This window comes from Humulus lupulus, chromosome 4 (genome assembly GCF_963169125.1).
Source record: "Humulus lupulus chromosome 4, drHumLupu1.1, whole genome shotgun sequence".
In the NCBI taxonomy this organism is placed as follows: Eukaryota; Viridiplantae; Streptophyta; class Magnoliopsida; order Rosales; family Cannabaceae; genus Humulus; species Humulus lupulus.
Genome location: NC_084796.1, coordinates 17,181,568 through 17,201,041, shown reverse-complemented (window position 1 = coordinate 17,201,041; position 19,474 = coordinate 17,181,568). Strand labels below are relative to the sequence as shown.

At 35.3% G+C, this 19,474-nt stretch overlaps 1 protein-coding gene and 1 non-coding gene across 2 annotated transcripts; one reads left to right on the top strand and one right to left on the bottom strand.

Moving 5' to 3' along the window:
* Positions 1 to 2,808: 2,808 nt before the first annotated feature.
* LOC133830067 (cytochrome c-type biogenesis protein CcmE homolog, mitochondrial-like) lies at positions 2,809 to 5,903 on the bottom strand. Its single transcript, XM_062259972.1, has 2 exons — positions 5,753 to 5,903; positions 2,809 to 3,916 (listed from the first exon to the last, which is right to left on the bottom strand). Exon 2 carries the CDS (start codon positions 3,868 to 3,870, stop codon positions 3,091 to 3,093), a length of 780 nt encoding a protein of 259 aa, XP_062115956.1. The 5' UTR covers positions 3,871 to 3,916; positions 5,753 to 5,903; the 3' UTR covers positions 2,809 to 3,090.
* A 12,795-nt stretch (positions 5,904 to 18,698) lies between these two features.
* On the top strand, positions 18,699 to 18,805 carry LOC133833398 (small nucleolar RNA R71). The gene has a single exon (XR_009892779.1). It is a non-coding gene; the product is annotated as a small nucleolar RNA R71 (small nucleolar RNA).
* The last annotated feature ends 669 nt before the right edge of the window (positions 18,806 to 19,474 follow it).

The following is a 19,474-nucleotide window of genomic DNA, read 5'->3' as shown; positions in this document are numbered from 1 at the left end:
TAAAACACCTAGACACTTGTGCATAAATAAGGGGCCAACTATGGGGCACGATAGTGTGTGCGTGAGGTGAACATACTAATGGACACGAGCATAGAGTTCCGCGTGAAGGGGTACTAGGGCTAAAACAACACCACTTCCAAATGGTAACTTAAACCCTCCGAGCATGAAAATGTAAAGGAGTGACCAAGGGAATACCTCGAATAGATAAAGGACAGCTACTGGAGGCTCGTAATCACTAGAGATGCCCACCACCGTCTCTACCTCAACTCCTCGCACCAAACACCTGCAAGTGCCACCGATACCTTCACACCTCGCACCACATGCCTACAAAAAGAAAGGGGATAGAAAGAGAGAATTTTTTAGTACTCAAGTGAACATACGAATATCTATAGACATTTATAAAAAAAAAAGAAAAGAAAAACAAAGCAAAAAACAAAAGAAAAGAAAAGAAAAACAAAGTGTTCTTGTGGGGGATAAAACCACCAACCTCTTGGAGTTTTAAAGACCAAGGCACCACCAATCTAAGAGAAATGAGAGTGTAGCAAGCGTCTTCAAGAAGAAGACCTATTTATAGAAAGCTCAAACAAATCCTAGCCATTGAATCCAATATTTGATCCATGGTCAAAAATGAGGTCTTACACTCACATTGGGATCCACGAAGTGAAATGATAGGCCCACATTCATTCTTAAGAACTCATGAAAATCACTACATACAAAGTTTGTTTCTTCACACTACCAAAGCAAAGAAACACACTAACACCACATGTGCATTGAAGATACCATACCGAAGAGTCTACCTGGGCTCCTAAAGACCCTCTCATAGACTTGGGAGCAAGTGTGGATGCCAAAAAAAAAACGTGACACACTCTCGAGGTAGTCCCGAGAGACCATGGATCAAATGGTGAAACCTTTGCTTCTCACAACCTTGGTTGCATCGTCGTGAGATCCCGGACATGCCCACATTGCGCACCAGGGAGACCCTCGTCTCGTGCATGGGCACCATGCCGCCTAGCGAGACCCTTGTCTCGCGCATGGGCACCAAGCTGCCTCGCGAAGCCATAGCCCTCGCGGGCCTTTCCTTTCGTGCCTCGCAAGACCCTCGTCTAGCGTATGGGCACCATGCCGCCTCATGCCTCACAAAGCCATAGCCCTCACCTTGCAAGACCCTCGTTTCGTGCATGGGCACCATGTCGCCTTGCGCCTCGCGAAGCCAAAGCGCCCGCGGGCCCTTCCTTTTGTGCCTTGCGAGACCCTCGTCTCATGCATGAGGACCATGCTGCCTCGCGAAGCCAAATCACTGCAGGCTCTTTATTTCATGCCTACGTGTCTCGCCCCTGGTGTGCGCACAAGGCACCTCGTTGAAGAGGTCTTATCTCCCTCCTTGAGATAAGCATCACCAATGAGACACATCCTCCCCTGTGGGTCTCACAAGATGTAGAATCAAGGACCTCTTAAACATGCGTTCGAGGAAGGTTAGGGAAGATCCCACAACGATTCAGTATGAAGTAAGAAATGGTGGGAGCGACGAAGCGTGTCATCCATGATAACGTATAAGGATTTCAATACTTGAAGCTCGTAGGAACAAGTTATCTTAGGAGGGTGAAAACCTACGTATGACTTGAGGAGCTCGTACAGGAATGGAATGCACCTACAAACCAAGAGGAGTTATGGTACAGGCTTAATATCCACGCCAGACAAGTAGTGGCAGTACAAGAATGATACACAGTAAGGACTCCCCCAGCACACTTATAAGGTTCGTACCTGACAAGTAGTGGGGGTACGACATGGTACCAAGGCAGGAGTACTTTTGTAGACCCCTGACACGTACTAAAGCCGACCACCACTCCTCTAACAACACTACCACATGCACCCTAGATATGTAGTTCTTTGTTCTTTCGGGATCACAATGTACTAAGGGCCATCAGAGCTCACTTATAAATAGGACTTCATTTCATCATCGAACGAGGTTGAAAAATTGACTGTGTACTAAGGCTATTGAGTAATATACGAGTATCATTTCTCTATTATTGTTCAAAGCTTTTATCCTTCAAGTTTTCCCTAAGTTCTTTCTAAGTTTATCATTTTCTTACATATATCTTTGAGTTTACGACCTAATATCGTTGACGAGTTCTCACCGTCAACAAATCTCATTCTAGTCAATCAAGTTGATAAGAGCATTTTTCTCTTGCCACTACATGGCTCAGGCATGATTATTGAGATTAGTCTATAATTACTATTGATATGAATGATGAATTATACATAAATACCATTTCCTTTCAGCTATTTTCTACTGTTTTATTCTCAGGTTTAGGATTTGGGCCTTCATAGACAGTACCAACAGAATATGGTTTTTGTTTAATTATATAGCCTATCTCCAACAAGGTGAAAGTTTTCATTGAGATTTCAAATTGCCAACAATGATTTTAATGGATTATATCATTGATTTGAAAAGTATACCTATTCACTCACTATCCAGAAAGGAAACTTGGATAGGTATAGATGTAAAGTACCATGATTGAACTGGCAAGTAGGATGCAGATATGCCAACATTTTTCTACAAAATGCAGCAGAATGCACACGACCCCAAATTAAAACCATAAAGCCAAACAAAGTTTCATTGATGGTGTATGATAGAAAAGATAAGTTCAAAACATGTGCTTCTTCACAAGTTTTCCAACAGAAACTAAATTTTTATGATAACTTGGATTGGATCAATGCAAATCTTAAATAGCAATCCCATCTAAACGTATAGCAGGAAGCAACATTCACCAATAAAATTCCTAATAAATTTTTGATAATTCCTGGTAATTTGCCAAGTCCAATTCAATTCATGACTTTATTTCATTGAAAAGTAAGAGGTTACTTACAAATTCACCAATAAAAATATCAATACAACACCAAAATTTGGAATATTATGAATCTCACCCTTATGCCATTAAACTCACTTTCTCAATAATAATGAGTAATTCCTCACCTAAACACTAATCAAATATCAAATTAGCCAAACTACTCTACTTTCTTTCAATGTATAACATACTCAAAATTTTATACCAATAAAGAATTCAAAAAATCTGAATCATACCCATTAATCTACGCTTCCTTGAATTCGACCCCAGCAGCTTTATCAGCTTCAATCTTCTTCTTGTTCTTCTCTATCGCCGAAGCAACTTGCTGAGGCATATACTTCTCATCATGCTTAGCCAAAACCTCTGTAGCCACAAAGTAACAGTCTCCACTCCTCGCTTTCTCAGAGACGTTTTTAGCCGAAACTTCGTTTCGAATCTCGTCAGTGATAGGCTTAACGAACCCTTCAACCACCGCCGAGTGACCCTCCCTGAATAAATCAGGCAAAGCTCCCTGATACCTGACCAGAATATCGGTGATCAGGTCGGTGACGACGAACTCGATCTCCGGCGACGAAGCCGGGTGGACTACGCTGCCTTCTAGGACCAAACCCCCGAGCCGGAACTTGTTCTTGCTAGGGTTTACAATGAACTTGTCGAGAGCTTCAGTTGGGGTCACGTAGAAGACCAATTGGTCTTGGAATGAGTTGAGGACGACCACGATGAAGCCCGCGACGCAGCTAAAGCTCAACGCGTAGAGCCAGAGCCTCCGAGTCTGCATTTGGCGGGCTCGGGCACCGATGTCGACGGACTTGGCCCGTTTTGGGTTGCGTCGGGCCGTTGAGAGGAACCGAAGCCCGAGGGATAAATCTTCCGGGGTTGAACGGTGGTGGGGGAGTCGGGAGAGAATCAACGGTGGAGATTGGAAGATGGATTGGCGATAGACAATAGTGGTGGCGATATGGGTTGTTTTCAGAGTCGCTCGGAGGAGATGGGATCTGAGACGGAGCGCCAGGCGAGCCGCCATAGTTTTGTTCCGAAGAGAGGAATCTCTCGCAACTGGTATAGTTGTGCTGAAGAAAAAAACTTTGACACAATTAGTTATCTATATATATATGTGTAAACATCATGAATTTGGCAAGAAAAACGGTGATTTAATATGTGAATTTAGACATAGTAGAACTTGGCCCACTTAGCCTTAAGGATTTCTTAATACTTGAGCTCAAATGATCTTCAGCCAATCAAGGAAAATACAATTGAGAAGCTTGCCAAAAAAAATGCTCAAAATGCAATGGAAACCAAAAATAAAAACCATCATATCACCATAACAATTTCACAATACCAACCAGAATGTCAAATTCTATCTAATCAAAACCAAACAATTCAAACATGAATACTTGTATATGGCCATAAGTCAAAGGAGATATCAACTAAAAGCATTTCAATGAAAACTTATTTTCTGAATTGGATTCAATTCATACCACTACTCTATCTATATATATATACAAAGGAGAACAATATATATCATACTCATCATCCTGGATAAAAAGCCAAAATAAAAACATGAATAGCAAGTAATTTCCCATTTTCTTTTTTAACTGCCGTCATTTATTCATTTTTCTCTCTTTTTCTTTTCCATTATTTATTGTCTATGAAAGGGAAGAGAGGGATAAAAAAGAATAGTAAATTTGTCAAAATTTCACAACATAGTAGGTATACTATACAGTATAGTTTTCTTCAATTAAAGTTAGGCACCTATGCAATGATAAACTATATTGTACAGCTTATGTTAATTAAGACGTTAGGAAAAGAAATAGTGGATGTGTGATGTGAATTGATCTGCAGTGTTAATTGATATAAGAGAGTTACCCCAGGTAGAGAATGAGTATGACATGTACATAAGATTGGCAACTTTGGAATAAGTTAAGAATGTTTTATGTTTTCAATTGATCAAGATTTTGAATTTTCATTCAAACTAATTAGCCTAATAGGTCTTTCTGTTTTCTTTGAATAATTGTACTTCGTAGCATTGTTATTAATTGAGTGTTGAAAATGTTCTTCTGTCTTTTGTTTCTTTTAAAATAATTTTTAAACGGAATATGGAGATCGTAAAGAGGCTATTAGGTAGCATTGCTATTTACACAAAAAATATGTTCCTCCACTAACTAGTTTGCTTCAATTTGGCTAAAGGAGTTGGTTCATGACATTTAACACATAACATCCATAGTGATAAAACCAAACCAGAAACTAACAAAACGAAAGAATAAAACAATATCTACCAAACAAGAACACTAGAATTTATACTAGTTCCATTTTCAATTTAGAGATCTACAATCCAGTTTCTGTTGGAGGTCAATTATAACATTCCATAAATCATTATCCAATCCTTTGAAACAAATCATTTGTTAGTTTCTGGTTTTGGTTTTGGTTTTGGTTTTAGTACGTAAGGAATTTGGTTGATTGAATTGATCAAATATAAACATTTTCAATGGGTTACCATAACAACTTTTTTTTCATCATTTTTGTTTTGTCATAAGAAAAAAAAAGCTTGTGGATCAAGACAAAGTCCATAGTTTTCCTGTTCAGAAACAGATACCCCTACACCCGATTAAGGTATATCTCATTACTTAATTAAAACATAAAACCCAGACATAAAACGATAGGATCAAAGCTATCACAACCAGAAAACAAAGATAATCAGATAAAATCGTGAAGAAAGCCAAACCAAAAATTTAAACCCTTGAACACAAATAAGAAAGCCCAAAATCTAGGTTTTGGGTTCAACAAAATCACACGACACAAATAGATATTCAAATTACAGTAATAATCGATGAAAAGAGATATACAAAAGGGTGCACAGCTCAAAATCAAGGGCTTGGGTACTCAGAGTCATAGAATAGAGAAATTACCGTGAGAATGAAGCTGGTCGGACAGGCAAGAGGCGAGAGACCAGTACAAAGGTCGTCTCAGAGGCAGGGGAGATGCTAGGTGAGGCCAGAGAGACTTTTTGTCATTTTCTTATCATCTTAATAATTTTATTTTACTTAAATGATTTTAGGAATTAGTTTTTTTTTTTATTAAAAAAAGTACAGGCAATGACACTTTACATGGAAAAGATATGACTGGGAGTATTCATGGTATTCACAATATATTTTCCTAAAATTACTAATAATTTAGGTTCCACACATCTATTTTCCACCACATGCGTAACATTCTATATACGCCATAGATAGCCAAAATATTACAATGTGTATTTAAAATAGTATTCAACTTACTAATTAAATTATTTGGATATAAACGTATATTTAAGTATAATTAACGTATTAGGGTTTAAACATTTTGATCATAGGAATACTGATTTTCATTAAAAAGTTTGAGTCCACACATGGGATCCCGAAAATAAGTGTTTACAAGGCATTTACAACTTCAAAAGTAATTACAACATAAGTTGGCCTAAACGACAAAATTAAGTTTGGCTCTAGTCCCTGTTGATCCCTCGGCCGTGGCGGTCGAGCAGCCGCCAATGTACACACCGCCCCTAAAGCTCTCCAACTCATAGCTGGTCTAGCTTTCCATTTCTCTTACCTGCACCACATAGCACCCGTGAGCCAAGGCTTAATAAGAAAACTTAAAACAACCGATTCAATAGGCAACAAAATATAAACAATGAACATAGCATTAATAATATGCTCAAACAACCATATGATCCAAGTTAACAATCAATAAATTAAACAAGTGCAAATGACACTTATGTATATTTAGGTGACGTTCAGGCTCGGTGCTCTTAGGCTGAGTCCTCTGGTCTTATGGCTAACCCCGACTCGCTTAGGTCGGGTTGCGTTCCGCACGCTTACTGTCAGCCCTGGCTCCCTTAGGTCGGACTTTCAGATTAAATATAATCAAACGTATAGATTGTACAATACATAATCATATGCAACATATACAAGCATGCCTAACAAATAATCACATTTATATTCACAGTCATGTCCATTTACACAGGTCCAAGTGTTGGGAATAGTGTCATTAAAACAATTGTAGTTGACAAATGTTTTAAATGAAATAAATAATTGAATTAAATTATTATATATATAGACTATGTCTGATATTATGTTGATAATATTAAGTAAATATGAGAAAATTCCAAAGTTCATCTATGTGGTATTAATCTTATGTTGATATGAGAGGATCGAGAATGAGATAATAAACTTAAAATAGTTCGCAGTAAAATAAAGTTATGAAATCTTTAGATTAATTACTGCTAGTACGATTCACTAGTATTATGAATACAAGTGACCTAGATCCAGGTTACTAGTGTAGTAGGACACTTTAATGAATGTACTTTATATATAGTGATATATGGAACTGGACCAGATGTGATTTGTTAATATTTGTTTAAATACAGTTTCGTAGTATTAATCAACCACATTAAACGATGATCATATACACAATGATCTTAATCTTGAGATTACTATGAACTCTTATATATGTCATCTGATCCTTTTATTCATGCATTAAGGTTTGTCAAAATGATCAAGCTAAGGACAATTGTGTTTGGGGAATAAATGATATATAAGGCTGGGGACATAGTTTAACAGATATGAAATCTATATCTTCTTATAGATTGACTAATTGTTCCCTATTGGGTTGACTTTTGAGACTGAAAAAATTATGAGCGCTCACGTCGCAAAATTGTTGCGACACAACCTTCACTAGTAAAGTCAATGGTACACTAGGAGCTAGATATAGTTAAAAGGTAAAAAAGTAATTTTATTCCCTTTTAATTATGAACCATTAATAGAGGAATAACGTTGTATGTAATGATTATATCAATTGAAACGTTATTCTTTAATAAAGTATTCTTTATTAAATAAAAAGATAATACCATATTTTGTGGGAAAGATTTATTTAAATAAATAATAAAATAAAATAAAATAGGAAAAATGCAATAAAGTAGTATTTATTTATTTAATTAATTAATAATTTGAAAATAGATTTTTTCAAATTTGATAAGTTAGTTATTACCTAAACCAATTATTATTATGAATAATAAGGTAATATACAATCTATATATATTATGTGAGAATAAGATGAGAAAATTGACGGTGATTCAGAAGAGTTTCAGAAAATTGTCAGACAAGAAATTCTCATATTATTCTCTTATCATTCCAACATTTCTCAAGCCATAATCCAAGTACTCACATGTTGAGATAAATTTTGTCATTTCTAAATTACAAACCCTTGATCTCTATGTGCCCACCCACTTCTTGAGGTGTAGAGAACACTCTAGAAGATTGTGATCTGAGTACTCAAAACGTTAGATAGGAAGTACGTTATTTATACAAAAAGACTCAAGGACACTTGATAGGCTTTAAGAGGTAAATATTTATGTCCTTGAATATTTGTATACGTGTGTATGTAATATATATATGTATGTGTGTATATCTATGTATATATATACATGTATGGGCATGTATATATATATTGCATGATTAATAATATTGCATATTAATGGTTCCTACATGTATTCTTGAACATATAAATTGTTTATATAAGAGGTGGAAAATTTTTTGTTGTTAACCAACTGGGCCCACCATGTTGTTTCGTTACACACTCTGATTGTTTTCCAGCAATTGGTATCAAGAGCAGGTCATTAATCCATGCATATTGTTGATTGTTGTGTGGGATTATGTGCATTCTTATATTATATGTGATCTATATTTGAATGGATGGATGTTTATATTGAAGATGACAGATTCTTAAGGGTTGTTTATAATAATGATTTTGGGTTAAGGAATTGGTCGTAATATTTCTAGTTGAAAAATGTAAGCCAATTTTGGGGCATAGGATTTTTGTAATTTTATTGTTTGAAAAGTAAATTATAAAATTGTTGTAATTGGATTCAATGAAGTTTGGCACGAAAATCGAGATGACATCACTAACCTCGCTGACTGCCATGGCACGCACCCCGAGGTGCCTGATGGACCCAAAACGGGTATGTTTAAAAATTTATATATCGCAAGCGCACGAATCGTCCATATAGAATAGTGATCATGTAAGCAAGGATGTCGAACCCAAGGGAGTTGTCTAAAATCGAAAATGAAACTATTTTAAATAAAAAATAATAAATTCTAACCTAGCTCCAAAGATTAATGAGTTTTAATATTATGAACATAAAATAAAAAATTGAAAAATAAAGCTATTTAAGAGAATGAAAATAAAGCAATAATGAGTTGAAAATAAGTGTTAAAAGAAAAGATTATTAAGATACTAGAATCCATAAAATGTAAGTTTAATAATATTTATTAGTATATTGATTCCCAAGTTTTAGTGATAGTTAAAATAATTTAAACTATCATTTTCCAAAAAGATTTATAATTTTAAGCACAAATTTCTTATAAAAAGATAGGATTTTTCTTCACTTTTCAAAATTATAATTTCAAAGCATTTAGTGTAAATCAATCTAATGAAATAACAAATAAATCAATGAACATTATTTATAAGGCAAAACATAATATTTTTGTTCTAAGCATGGATGTGTACAATTTAATGACACATTTTACACAAAGAATATTATGTTTATGCACTAATGAAGAACAAAGTGTAAATATGTTCTAACAATCTAAAATACAAGATATTTAAGACGAAAGAAATATATGTAGAAGAAAAATCCATAAACTTTGTTGTATTACAAGGGAAATCAACATACAACATAAATATTACCTAGTTACAAGTTGCTTCATCATGATCTTAATAATCTTATGAAAAAGATTAGAAGCGCATAACTAGAGTAGTAATTACAAAATAAATGACATACATACTTGCAAAATGCTCTTGAAAAACCCAAATGGAAGAGAGAATGGTAGAGAGAAAATGAGAGAAAAAGATGGTAACCAAAACATTAAACACCCTAAAATGGTCTTGAAAGTCCATATTTATAGCCAAAGTGGGATTATTAAAATAATCAATTTAAATTAATTAAATTGATTAGATTAATTAAATAAAATAAATATGGTATGTAGAGGTAAATTATAGGGTGTAATGATGATGTTGTGGTGAAAATGTGTAGAAAAAATGGTAAAAAGTTGGCATTTTTGTCATAGGGGACAAATGAGCACTTTGATGGGCTCAAGGGGGTTTTGGTGAAGGCAGGCGGCTGGGCAAGGCTGGGTGTGGAGGCTGATGGCTGCTTGGACAGGTGGCGGCAGCTGGTGACTTGTTGGTGTCTCGGCAGGTTGGTGCAGGCGTTGGGAGAAGCTTGAGTTGGCTGGGAAGTCTTCAGCAGGCTGGGCTGAATGGAGCTGAACGTGGGCCTGAGTTGGTGGCTGACTTGGGCCTGGGTTAGTGGCTGACTTGGGCCTTGCTGAAAGAAAGTGGCCTTGTGCCAAAATTTGTTATTTCCTCTTCACAAATGCCACTTTTATTTCCATTTCTCTTCTTTTTCAAGAAAAAAAATTACAAGGTACATCCTACACAATAAGTAAATATTAAACTAGAATCAAATATTTTCAATTATAAAAGAACTCAATTTAATTCCATGAAAATACTAATTGAAATTTAATTTACTTTGGCAATTAAGTTCAATAAAATCACAAATTTTTTTTTACTTATAATCTAACAACACAAATTTCAAATAATTAAACTACAACATATTATAATAAAATGTCTATAAAAACATATAAAAATCTAGAAAACTACAATAAGACTAATAAATTAAAAATTACATAAAAACTTAATAAGTTAATTAAAAACTCAAGAACTAAGCAACAATTAGCATATAAAATATGGTAAAATAACTCTAATTTGTAGAGTTATCACACCCCCAAACTTAAAGTTTTGCTAGTCCTCAAGCAAAAGAAAAATTAAAATACACATATATTTTTTTTTTATTAGTGATATAAAAATGATTTTCTCAAAAATTGCACAATGAAAATAAAGCTCAGAAATTATTATGAATAAAAGTTAAGCTTATGTAATTAATTAAATTGTCAATTTTGCTTTTAGAAAATAAGTTTTCATTAAAATTAATTTTCACTTAAACTTATAGGAAATAAGAATGTTTTTGCTATGAAAAATGTAATTTTTGTTACAAGCAAAATTGACCCTATAATTAAAAACAAAGCTTAAAAATTATTCATATTTTTAAGAGAATTAAATTCAAACTCAATCAGGATTTTTATCATTGAAAATGAAAAATATCACCAAATTTTATTTATTTATTTATAATTTTTTTTTTTTGAATTTTTATAAAAATGAACAAATAAATAAAAAATAAAAAAATTAACAAAACAACAACATATAAATTTTTTTTTTTCAAACAAACATAAATAACATAAATAAAACACAAAACAACAAAAAAACAACGCAAAGCAAAAACACAATAAATCATACTCCTTAATGATAATAACCTTATAAACTTGATACCCCCAAACTTAATTTAAGCATTATCCTCAATGTGTCAAAATATAAATATAAATTAAAATTGACAAGAGTTTAGAGTTTAGAATGGTCGTACCTCGATATGGTGCACCACTAAGAGAGTAGAAGATACAACAAACAAAAATTAAATCACACATAAAACAAACAAAACAAATAAAACACAAGTTGCCAAGATCAAATAGGAATCAAAGAACATGGTAAACAGGGTCCTCAAGGAGTATCTCATCCACTTCATCAGTTTTTAATTCTAAAAATGGTTTTAATTTTTGTCCATTAACTTTAAATATATCACCATTTTTAGGATTTTCAATTTCAATAGCTCCATGTGGAAAAACAATTCGAACAATGTAAGGACCGGACCACCTAGAGCGTAACTTTCCCGGGAATAAATGCAAACGAGAGTTGTATAAAAGGACTTTCTGACCTGGATAAAAATCTTTTCTCAAAATATTTTTGTCATGGTAAAATTTCATGCGATCCTTATACTTTTTTGAATAGTCATATGCATCATTCCTAATTTCATCTAGTTCATTTAGTTGAAGCTTTCGTTTCTCACCTGCCTTGTCTAAAGAAAAGTTTAACTGCTTAATTGCCCAAAAGGCTCTATGTTCTAACTCAACAGGTAAATGGCACGCCTTCCCATACACAAGTCTGTAGGGTGACATGCCAATGGGTGTTTTGTATGCGGTACGATACGCCCATAATGCATCAGTGAGTCTTAAGGACCAATCTTTCCTAGTTGGATTCACAGTTTTTTCTAAAATGTGCTTAACTTCCCTATTAGACACTTCAACTTGACCACTAGTCTGTGGGTGATATGGTGTTGAGACTTTATGTGTAATGCCATATTGTTTCATCAAATGTTCAAATGGCTTATTACAAAAGTGTGTACCGTTATCACTAATTATAGCACATGGTGAACCAAAACGGGAAAATATATTTTCTTTTAAAAACCGAAGCACAACTTTGTGGTCATTAGTGTGGCATGCAATAGCTTCAACCCATTTAGACACATAATCAACTCCAACAAGAATATAAAGATTACCAAAAGAGTTAGGAAATGGTCCCATAAAATCAATGCCCCAAACATCAAATATGTCAATAATAAGAATAGGATTTAAAGGCATCATGTTTCTTTTAGTTAAACTTCCTAACTTTTGGCAACGTTCACAAGCTTTACAATAAACATATGTATCATGAAAGATAGTAGGCCAATAAAAACCACATTGTAAAACTTTAGCAGCTGTTTTCTTACCACTAAAATGTCCTCCACATGCATGATCATGACAAAAAGATATGATTTTAGATTGATCACAATTTGGAATGCATCTTCTAATTATTTGATCAGGGCAGTATTTAAACAAGTAGGGATCATCCCAAGTAAAGTTTTTCACCTCAGAATAAATTTTAGATTTATCATGCTTAGACCAATGAGATGGTATTTCTTTAGTGACCAAATAATTAACAATATCAGCATACCAAGGCTGTAACGACCCAAATTTGCTAATAAGGCTTAAGGGCCTTGATTAGCGTGCCTGGAGGGCATAATGGGAAGTATGCGTGAATTTAATGATTAAGACGCATGATTATGATTTTAAGCATGTTATATGACTATTTGAGTATTTGAGATGCATGATTATGTGTACTATGGTATGTGATAATTCTAGCCCGTTGAGGGCATACGTGTGATAATTATGTGATGTGATTTGTACCACGTGGATGTGGTGATATTAATGCGATGCACGTGCCGAGACGTTCCTAGAGAGCTAGTTAACTCAAAAGTCACAACGGGATTTTATACTCGGCTCGGGAGGAGCCTAGGGGTATTTTGGGGATTTTGTAATTTAGTTCTCGTGAGATATTGGTAACCGGTGGTTTGGTAACTTGTGTAGCTGTTAGTAACCATAGAGAGTAACAAGATTGGTTAAAGGAAGTGGTAGAATTGCAAAGCTGGTGAAAAGACAAGCATGGCCTTGAGGTTTAGTTAGGAAGGGGTATTAGTGGAAGGGTAGAACAGTCATTTGGTAGGATAAATGATCATTAGCTAAAGGGAAAATATGATATACGTATAACACTTGGAGAAATGGGTTTATGCTGAAATTGGGGACCTAGAGGAAGAGCAAACCTAAGAAGAAGAAATGGAGAAACTGAATTTAGCTTTTGGAAGAAGAATTTAAGGGTGATTGAAGTTGTCAAGCAAGCTTAGATCAGGGATATTCAGAGGTAAGATCTTGATTATGATATATCCAAGTTTTAAGTCTGAAATTTTAGATAATGAATGTGATTTGAGGCAAGTTGGTGGCTGGTTTTATGTAATTTTAGAGTTGGGAAATCAAGGGGGAAGGAGGTTTAGAGCTGGAGGTTGGACTCATCATTCAAGGTAAGGTCTCTGTGTGTTTATTAGGCTTGTTTCTGTTAAGGTATAGGGAGTTTGGAGTGTGGTTTGTGTTTGAGTTCAAGTTGTTCTTAATTTTCTGGTTTGAGTTGCTAAGTGTGAAATTCAAGAGTGAATTTTAGGTTTGAAGGTGTGAGTGAGCTTGGGCATGATGTTTTTGGGTTGTTGTGAGGTTTATTAAGGGTTTAGAGTTGATTTTGGGACTTAGGATGGAGTTTGGGGTGATCTGGAGAGGTTGGAGCTCGGGAAAATGCGAAGGAAAAACCCAGAATTCTGGGCTGCGAAGGCGTGCCGCGGCACGGGTTTTGTGTGCCGCGGCTTGGAGTCTCTGACTGTTGGGTGCCGCGGCACAAGGAAGTGGTGCCGCGGCACAAGGCCAATTTCAGGATGTCACTTTTGGCAATTTTTGGGCCTTCGCTCCGGGGGTTCGGGGGATGTCTCCGGGGTATTGTTTTAAGGTCTTGGGGATTCTGAGAGTGTGGGATTGGTTCCGGGAAGTAGTTTTGGATTGGTTAGTCATAAAGGATGTTTTGTTTGTGTTGTGACTAGGTCTTTGGTGAGGCTCGGGAAAGAGGACCGTGCTCGCGGCTTTGGGGCATCGGAAGCTCGGGATACATGTAAGAAAGCTGCACCTGAGTATGTGGTTAGGTTGGGACTAAGTGTTCCCTATGTTTGTATGCATTATTATGTGAATGTGATTAACCATGTGGTCATGATGGGACTAAGAGTTCCCAATATTTGTATATCATGTCATGAGATGGTGTTATTACGCCATGGGACATGCGATTACCGGCCTAAGGGTGTCGGAATCATTATTTGCGCACTGGGGCGCGGCTCAGCCACTGGGAGCTGAGGCAGCTTATTTATCACTGAGCTCGGTTAAGCTGGCCGGAGTCAGTGAGTATTACACTGGGGGCGGCCCTATTGAGCCGAAGACAGTGTGTTAAATAGAGGGTGTGACTAAGGGCGCCAACCCTGAATGTTATTTGATGGATATGACAATCTATTAGTTATGAACGTGAATATTGTGCTATGAATATAGTTGATTGACTGTCTGGATGACAATTGTTATCACTACGTGGATAGGTGTTATGAACTGATGAATTTCTGATTATGCACTGTGGAATATTTGATTATTGATGTTAATCTTGCTATGTTATTATGCTTTCTTGCTGGGCCCTGGCTCACGGGTGCTACGTGGTGCAGGTAAAGGCAAGGGTAGGCTGAATCAACCATGAGTTGGAGAGCTCTGGGGGCGAGGTGTACATTGTCAGCTGCTCGGCCGCCACGGTCGACAAATTGTACAGGACGGAAACCTAAAATGTATATTTTGCCATTAGAGTGGCTTGAACTATTTGTAACTTCTAGAATTTGTTGTAACTAAGACATCTAAACCCTGTTTCGAGTCTCCATGTACTAAATCGTCATTTTTACTGAAAATAGCCTGTTTGTAACCAAAATCTTTTTATTCCTACTCTGATAATGGTATAGAGCTTACACTTTGTCTGAATGACTTGATTAGCAAGTCTTGCACTATTTTAAACACACAGTGTAACGGTCTTGCTTATCCAGGGCGTTACAAAGGCAATGAAGAAACATGCATCAATTGTTCATCAGGAAAAGTTTCAGTGATAGGAGTGGAATCATGTATAGTTTCAACAACTAGTCTAGATAAATGATCAGCAACAACATTTTCAGATCCTTTTTTATCACGTATTTCTAAGTCGAATTCTTGTAAAAGCAGGATCCAACGGATCAAACGAGACTTAGCATCTTTTTTCGATAAGAGATATTTTAATGCAGCATGATCAGAATAGACAACAATTTTAGATCCTAACAAATAAGATCTAAATTTTTCCAATGCAAAAACAACAGCAAGCAATTCTTTTTCGGTTGTGGAATAATTTAATTGAGCATCATTTAAAGTTTTGCTAGCATAGTAAATTACATGAGGTATTTTTTCAAGTCTTTGTCCTAAGACAACACCTATAGCATAATCAGAAGCATCACACATTATTTCAAAAGGTATTTTCCAATCAGGAGGTCGAATAATGGGTGCAGTAGTCAACAAATTTTTTAATTTTTCAAAGGCAACATGGCAATTATTATCAAAGACAAAAGCATTTTCTTTTCCAAGTAAATGGCATAAAGGCCGAGAAATTTTGCTAAAGTCTTTTATAAATCTTCTATAAAAACCGGCATGGCCTAAGAATGATCTAATTTCTTTCACAGTTTTAGGTGGGGGAAGTTTTGAAATAAGATCAACTTTAGCTTTATCAACTTCTATTCCCTCAGAAGATATTACATGACCTAAAACAATTCCTTTTTTAACCATAAAATGACATTTTTCCCAGTTAAGCACAAGGTTTTTCTCTTTGCAACGAATTAAAACAAGTGAAAGATGATGCAGACATTCATCAAAGGAAGAACCAAACACAGAAAAATCATCCATAAATACTTCAAGAAATCTTTCAACCATGTCAGAAAAAATCGAAATCATACACCTTTGAAAAGTCGCAGGTGCATTACATAATCCAAAAGGCATGCGACGATAGGCAAAAGTCCCAAAAGGGCATGTAAAAATAGTCTTTTCTTGATCTTCTGGGGCAATGGGGATTTGGTTATATCCCGAATACCCATCAAGAAAACAATAATATGCATGGCCAGCTAATCGTTCAAGCATTTGATCAATAAATGGCAATGGAAAATGATCTTTTCTAGTAACATTATTCAACTTTCTATAATCTATGCACACTCTCCACCCCGTTTGTATTCTAGTAGGGATTAATTCATTTTTCTCATTTTCAACAACTGTGATTCCAGACTTCTTAGGCACAACTTGAACTGGACTAACCCATTGACTATCAGAAATAGGGTAAATGATACCTACGTCTAACAATTTTATGACCTCTTCTCTAACTACTTCTTTCATATTTGGATTTAATCTTCTTTGACATTCCCGAGAGGTTTTAGCATTCTCTTCTAGATGGATTCTATGCATACATATGGATGGGCTAATTCCTTTAATGTCTCCAATGGTCCAACCTATGGCTTCTTTATGTTTTCTAAGGACATCTAACAATTTACCTTCTTGTTCTTTATCTAAAGCGGATGCTATGATAACAGGTAAGGTTTCAGACTCTCCTAGAAAAGCATATTTTAAATTTTCTGGCAAAGGTTTAAGGTCTAACTTTGGAGACTCAGAAATTGATTGAACATGACCTAAGGGTGAAAAAGGTTCAACTTTGGTTTCATTTAAGGGTATAGACTCTAGCAAAGCATTCACATCATCATTAAAGTCATCAATATGCAAGTTCATACCAAAGTATTTTTCACAAAAATCAAGTAAGTCATTTCCATCATCTTCACAAATACTATCTATCATGTTAACTTCATGCACTTCCTCACACTCAACAGATTTAACAACATTAAATACATTCAATTCAACAGTCATATTTCCAAAAGATAATTTCAAAACACCATTACGACAATTTATGATTGCATTAGATGTAGCTAAGAATGGTCTACCTAAAATGATAGGAAATTGAGCATGCATATTTTCCACAGGTTGAGTATCAAGAACAATGAAGTCAACAGGAAAATAAAATTTATCAACTTTTATCAAAACATCCTCTATAATGCCTCTAGGAATTTTCACAGAACGATCAGCTAATTGAAGAGTTATAGAGGTAGGTTTTAGCTCACCAAGACCAAGTTGCTTATAAACAGAATAAGGCAATAAATTCACACTAGCACCCAAATCAAGTAAAGCTTTGTTAATAAAATGATCACCAATAATGCATGAAATTGTGGGACACCCAGGATCTTTATATTTAACAAGACTCTTATATTGAATAATGGAACTAGCTTGTTCAGTTAAAAACGCCTTTTTAGGAACATTAGTGTTTCTTTTAACAGTACAAAGATCCTTTAAAAATTTAGAGTATGCAGGAATTTGTTTAATGGCATCTAAGAAAGGGATGTTGATACTAACTTGTTTAAAAACTTCTAAGATGTCATTATATTGGCCGCCTTTTTTAATTGGAAGTAATCTTTGTGGGAATGGGGCTTTTGGAATGAAAGGATGGATTGGAGTTTCCTTGTTTGAAAAGTCATTGGCATTAGAACTAGAAGGCTGACTCTTTTCTTTTTCTTTTTCGTTTTCAACCTCGGGTATGTAATCGGGTTTGACAATTTTCTTTCCAGACCTAAGAGTTGAAATTGATTTGACTTCTCCATTATGACTAGACTTTCCTATCTCATATTGACCTTTTGGATTAGGGATAGGTTGACTAGGGAATGTTCCTTTCTCTCTATCGGCTAAAGCAGTGGCGAGTTGTCCTACTTGTGTCTCGAGTTTGGTAATTGATTGAGATTGATTTTGTAGGATTTGTTGAGTGGATTGCATAAATTGTTGTAAAGTATCTTCTAAGGAAGGTTTTCTTTGTTGCAGATATGGTTGATTTTGTGGGGCATGAGCTTGGTTTTGTGTGTTGTGTTGGTGCCCTTGATTCATTTGGGGTTGGTTTTGTCTCCATGAAAAGTTTGGATGGTTTCTCCAATTTGGATTGTAGGTGGACGAAAATGGGCTATCATTTGGTTTCCCATAAGAATGAAGAGCATTGGCCTCCTCAGAAAAGGCTTCTTGGTAGGAAGGGCATGATTGGGCATTATGGCAAGGACTAGAACATATAGAACAAACATCTTTTCTTGGTTGAATTGGAGAGTTTATAGTTTGGCTTATGGCTAAAGCTTCTACTTTTCTCACTAATTTGTTTAAGGATGTTCTTAAGTCTAATTCTTCTTTTACTTCATACCTTCCTCCTCTTTTTGGTGAATTAGTTGACCTAGACCTAGGATCAAAATAATTCCATTGTTGTGAATTGACAGATAAATCTTCAAGGGCGTCCCACGCCTCTTGTCCTTGAAATTTTAAAATTTTTCCAGTATGCATAGATTGAATCATTTGACGATTAGAGGGAGTCAAACCATCATAAAAATATTTTACAAGTCTCCATTTTTCAAAACCATGATGAGGACATTTTAATAATAAATCTTTAAATCTTTCCCAACATTCATAAAACTCTTCATTATCTTTTTGAAAAAACTCGGAGATTTCTCTCCTTAGACTATCAGTTTTAGACATTGGAAAAAATTTCAACAAGAATTTATTATAAAGTTGATCCCAAGTAGTTATAGACCCAGTGGGAAGGGAATTTAACCAAGCTTTTGATTTGTCTTTTAATGAAAAAGGAAACAATCTTAGTTTGACCGACTCATCAGAAAAATTTTGAAATTTAAATGTTGAGCAAATTTCTAAGAAATCTTTGACATGCATGTAAGGATCCTCTCTATCTAACCCATAAAAAGATGGCAACAATTGAATGATTGCTGGTTTAAGCTCAAAATGAGTAGCAGAAGTTGTAGGTAAAACAATGCATGAAGGAGCATTAGATGAAATAGGTGCAAAATATTAAAGCAAAGTTTTTTCAGGCACAGCATTTTCATCAACAATATTAGCAATAGGTTCCATGATGCTCAAATCTTTACTAACACTTTCAATTTCAAACAACGATAACCGTCTTTTTACTAATCGTTTTTAGAGTTACGTTCCTAATGATGCATACAATTTTCACAAACAAGGCAACAAGGATAATCTCAAACAAACAATTTTCTGATGTGGAAGATCAGTTAAAACTGCAACCACAGAGCATACTTAGAATTTTTAGAGATTTCACAACAATATAATTCTTATGGTTTACTTGTCCCCAGGCCTATTTAATTCCAATTACTCGCGCAC